The sequence below is a fragment of the Cryptomeria japonica genome, chromosome 2 (genome assembly GCF_030272615.1).
Source record: "Cryptomeria japonica chromosome 2, Sugi_1.0, whole genome shotgun sequence".
NCBI lineage: Eukaryota > Viridiplantae > Streptophyta > Pinopsida > Cupressales > Cupressaceae > Cryptomeria > Cryptomeria japonica.
This window is the reverse complement of record NC_081406.1, coordinates 320,900,974-320,904,623: the sequence shown is the minus strand read 5'-3', so window position 1 is coordinate 320,904,623 and position 3,650 is coordinate 320,900,974. Positions and strand designations below refer to the sequence as shown.

Genomic DNA, 3,650 nt, shown 5'->3' with positions numbered 1-3,650 from the left:
CAGACCACAGTTGTGTCAGGACACCCATACTGAATGAATGTGCTCAGGGAAGTGAAAGCTGCAAAGGGGCAAAGGGATGTGACACTTGTTCAACTCAAATTGAATTTACAGCGTTGCAGATGGCAGGTATTGTTAGGTGCTTCTGTTTTCTTGAGGAAAAATTTGAAAAAGATCATTTCTTCACAAAATTCATTTCTTGAGCTCCATGTGACAATGTAAGACTGAAAAAGCATTTTTGTACGAATGCATTTAATAAAAGGCTTTATTACGTGCCAAAAAGTCTGAAGAACTTGACGCTATTAAATTCCTGTCTCAACTTCCTCGGTGGATTTACATGTGAAAAAAATACATAAACAGTGAACTCCATGTGAGCTCCTCTTTTCCCGGAAATCTCTCTGACACAAATGATTTTAAAATTCACCAACTTCTACTCTGGAGTCCAATGGTACACACTGCTTTATACTAAAGAATATATCCTCGAATGTCTATAGTGCAACTCCCTATGCCGTTAACGGAACGTAGATCTACATCTCGGTTTCTGTGATCTGATCTGGCTGATAATGCCCTTCTTTTTGTGAACAGGGGAGGGAAAGTGTATATATAGATGGCTTGCCCAATGATTTTTCTGTGACTGGAAACTGCAATGGAAGCTTTCAAGAGTTACAGATCATGGAGTTTTGTCTCTTTATTCATTGTGATCCTTTTCTGGGTCAGCACTGTGCATGTTGAGTATGCTGGTGCTAGAAACATCACCGTGGGAGGAAATAATGGATGGCATTATGGTTACAACTACAGTGACTGGATCACAAAGGTCGGCCAAGTTTATGTCGGTGATTGGCTGGGTAAGAATTCCATAAAACCCATGGCTATAAATGATATAACTGGTTGTAGGATTTTAATCTTGGCAGTTTTCCTGGATTTGGTTGTATAAGTTTTTCCTTCATCAATGTTTTCAGCGTTTATTCTATAATCCATCAATGTTTATTCTGATTTTGTATTTGTTTGTATTGTAGTTAAGATCTAAGTCACGACATCATTAATCTATCAATGTTTAAGATCATAGTTTGTAAAACATTAACATTTGTGAAATTATAATACTTTGTATTTGATTGTCTTGTAGTTAAATTTTAGTCATGACACCACTAATCTATTGATGTTTGGGATCATACTCCATAATTTATCATCAGTAGTAGAATTAGAATACTTTAGAATACTTTTTATTTGTTTGTATTGTAGTTAACTTCTAGTCATTGTCAATAATTTATCATTTTCTTTTGGATCATATTCTATAATCCATCAATGTTGGTGAAATTGCAATACTCTGTATTTGTTTAGGGTAGTTTAGTTCTTATCACAGCACCATTAACCTTTTAATATTTTAGTTCTAGTCGCAAGAACCATTAACCTATTAATATTTGGGATCATATTTCTGCATATCATATTTAAGTTTTTAAACATCATTTTCCATAATCCAATTTAATGTTTGTGGAATTGAAATACTTTGTATTTGTTGGTGTTGTAGTCAAGCACCGTTAATTCATCAATGTTTCTGATCATATTTCATAATCCATCCAATATTTGTGAAATTGGAATACTTTGTATTTGTTTGTGTTGTAAATAAGATCTAGTGGCAGCACCATTGATCTATTAATATTTCATATCATATTTCATAATCCATCAATGATTGTGAAATTGGAATACTCTGTGTGGGTCTGTGGTAGTTTAAGTTTTAGTTAGGGCACCATTCTATCAATGTTTTGGATGAAAGTTCATAATCTATTGTAGAATTGGAATACTTTGTATTTGTTTGTGTTATAATTAAGTTCTAGTCATGATACCATTAATCTATCAATATTTCAGATCATATTACATAATCCATCAAGATTTGTAGAATTAGATTACTTCATATTTATTTATATTGTATTTAAGATCTAACCACAATACCATTGGTTTAGAGGCATCTATGATCTCGATTAAATAACTTGTGTATTGCATTTAGTACATCAGATCTGATTCCACTGAAACAACCTATACATTTTCTACAACTATATAATTTTTTATTTCATTTATAACTGATTTTAAGTTTTTTTTGTTTTGCAGTGTTTAAGTACCCTGCTCCAACATCAAACTCGATGGCTCACAGTGTTGTGCAGATACAAAACAAGGCCCGTTTCAAGAAATGTAATGTTGGTGCTGCAATAAAACTGGCAGGTCCAACTCAAGGGACTGGAAATGGATTCCATTTTAGATTGAAAAGGGTCAGGCATTATTTTTTTGCTTGTGGGCTAGGCAATACAAGGCACTGTACTGTTGGCCAAATGAGGTTTGGCATTTTACCAGTGGTGAAAACAGGTTAAGGCCAGGCAAGATGCAGTGCAATATCTTTATTTAAATAAATGAGTGGCAGTTTCTTTCATTGCCAAATTTATTTTGGCATTGTTGAATGATGAGTGGGACCCTTCGTCTCCTCCTCTTATTGTTTTTATCGTTTAGAAATTGTGTTATGTTTGTTGTGCAGTCTGAGGTGTGATTTTATATCCACCCACTTTTTATGAATACAAATATAAAAAAATTATTTTTCATAAATTTTGAGTTTTTGTCATATCAAAATAGTGTTTGAAAATGACACATGTGCACTACTGGGATGCATATTGTATTTAAATGTATGATAGGTATTTGTTGCAAAAGGTGCATTGTTCACCATGTTATAATATAAAATTAATATTATTTCTTGTGTATTTAGGAGATCTAGAAATGTGTGCTTCACATGAATCAAACATTCCACGATCACTTTATATGTTGTATGGAATATTGAGATAAATATTTAGTTCTTTAAGATTTCAGACCATTATGCTGAATCAAATGATTCAAATCATTCAAAATCTTGCTGCTCCCATGAATCAAATAAGATTGCCTTGAGCTTGAGAGTAGTTGTTAGTATGCAGGATGTATGGTTGCCCTGAAGTGTTCCCATGAATTCCATCTCTCATTGTGTTGGTCTCCACTAGAGTGAAGCTGCAAAACTAGTTTTGTTACATGAATGCCTGACAATTAATCACAGGTGACCAAGTGAGGCTGACTATTGTGGCACATAATGTTTAATCCTTCCTCACTCACAATAAATAGTACACAAGAGCAGAGACCCACAATAATACAGTGGAAAGCAATGAAAGAAGTCATAGGCATGGATTTGGCTTAGAAGAGGGGTATTTAGTTCAAATTCAACCAATGGTGTGAAAATATGAGAGCAAATGAGTGGAGAAGGCTTAGTGGGTGTTCTCATAAATAAGAGAAATTGCAAGAAGACTAAGACCCAGCTGGACGGGGAAACACCAAACTAATAGTTACAGTCTCCACCATTTGCAAAATAATCACTCCCATTGTAACTTCAATATTGATATCAGTCATTAACTCTATAATCAATTCATTGGCTGACATAACTCATCTATACTTGGAATGCAATTTTGAGGTGTCGATACCTTATCATGTTTAATTAATTCAATAATCAATGCATTTCCTATTGCAACTTTTATCTCACGTTCCTATGCTGTGATTGGAATTCCTTTGCTTTCTATGTCTTAAATAAATTCGCAAAACCAGTGATTCTGAAATACATGTTATAAAATCCAAAAGCTTGCATGTTTCACATA

General features: G+C 33.8%; 1 protein-coding gene across 1 annotated transcript; it reads left to right on the top strand.

Moving 5' to 3' along the window:
• Window positions 1-446: 446 nt before the first annotated feature.
• LOC131027210 (blue copper protein) lies at window positions 447-2,586 on the top strand. Its single transcript, XM_057957215.1, has 2 exons — window positions 447-842; window positions 2,101-2,586. The coding sequence occupies exons 1-2, from the start codon at window positions 644-646 to the stop codon at window positions 2,355-2,357; spliced, it is 456 nt and encodes a 151-aa protein (XP_057813198.1). The 5' UTR covers window positions 447-643; the 3' UTR covers window positions 2,358-2,586.
• Window positions 2,587-3,650: the final 1,064 nt, after the last annotated feature.

Bases quoted from the DNA above. Each gene is read 5' to 3' on its own strand.
- LOC131027210 (XM_057957215.1), top strand. From the start codon at position 644: ATGGAAGCTTTCAAGAGTTACAGATCATGGAGTTTTGTCTCTTTATTC. The intron at 843-2,100 runs GTAAGAATTCCA...TTTGTTTTGCAG, and splicing joins TTATGTCGGTGATTGGCTGG to TGTTTAAGTACCCTGCTCCA.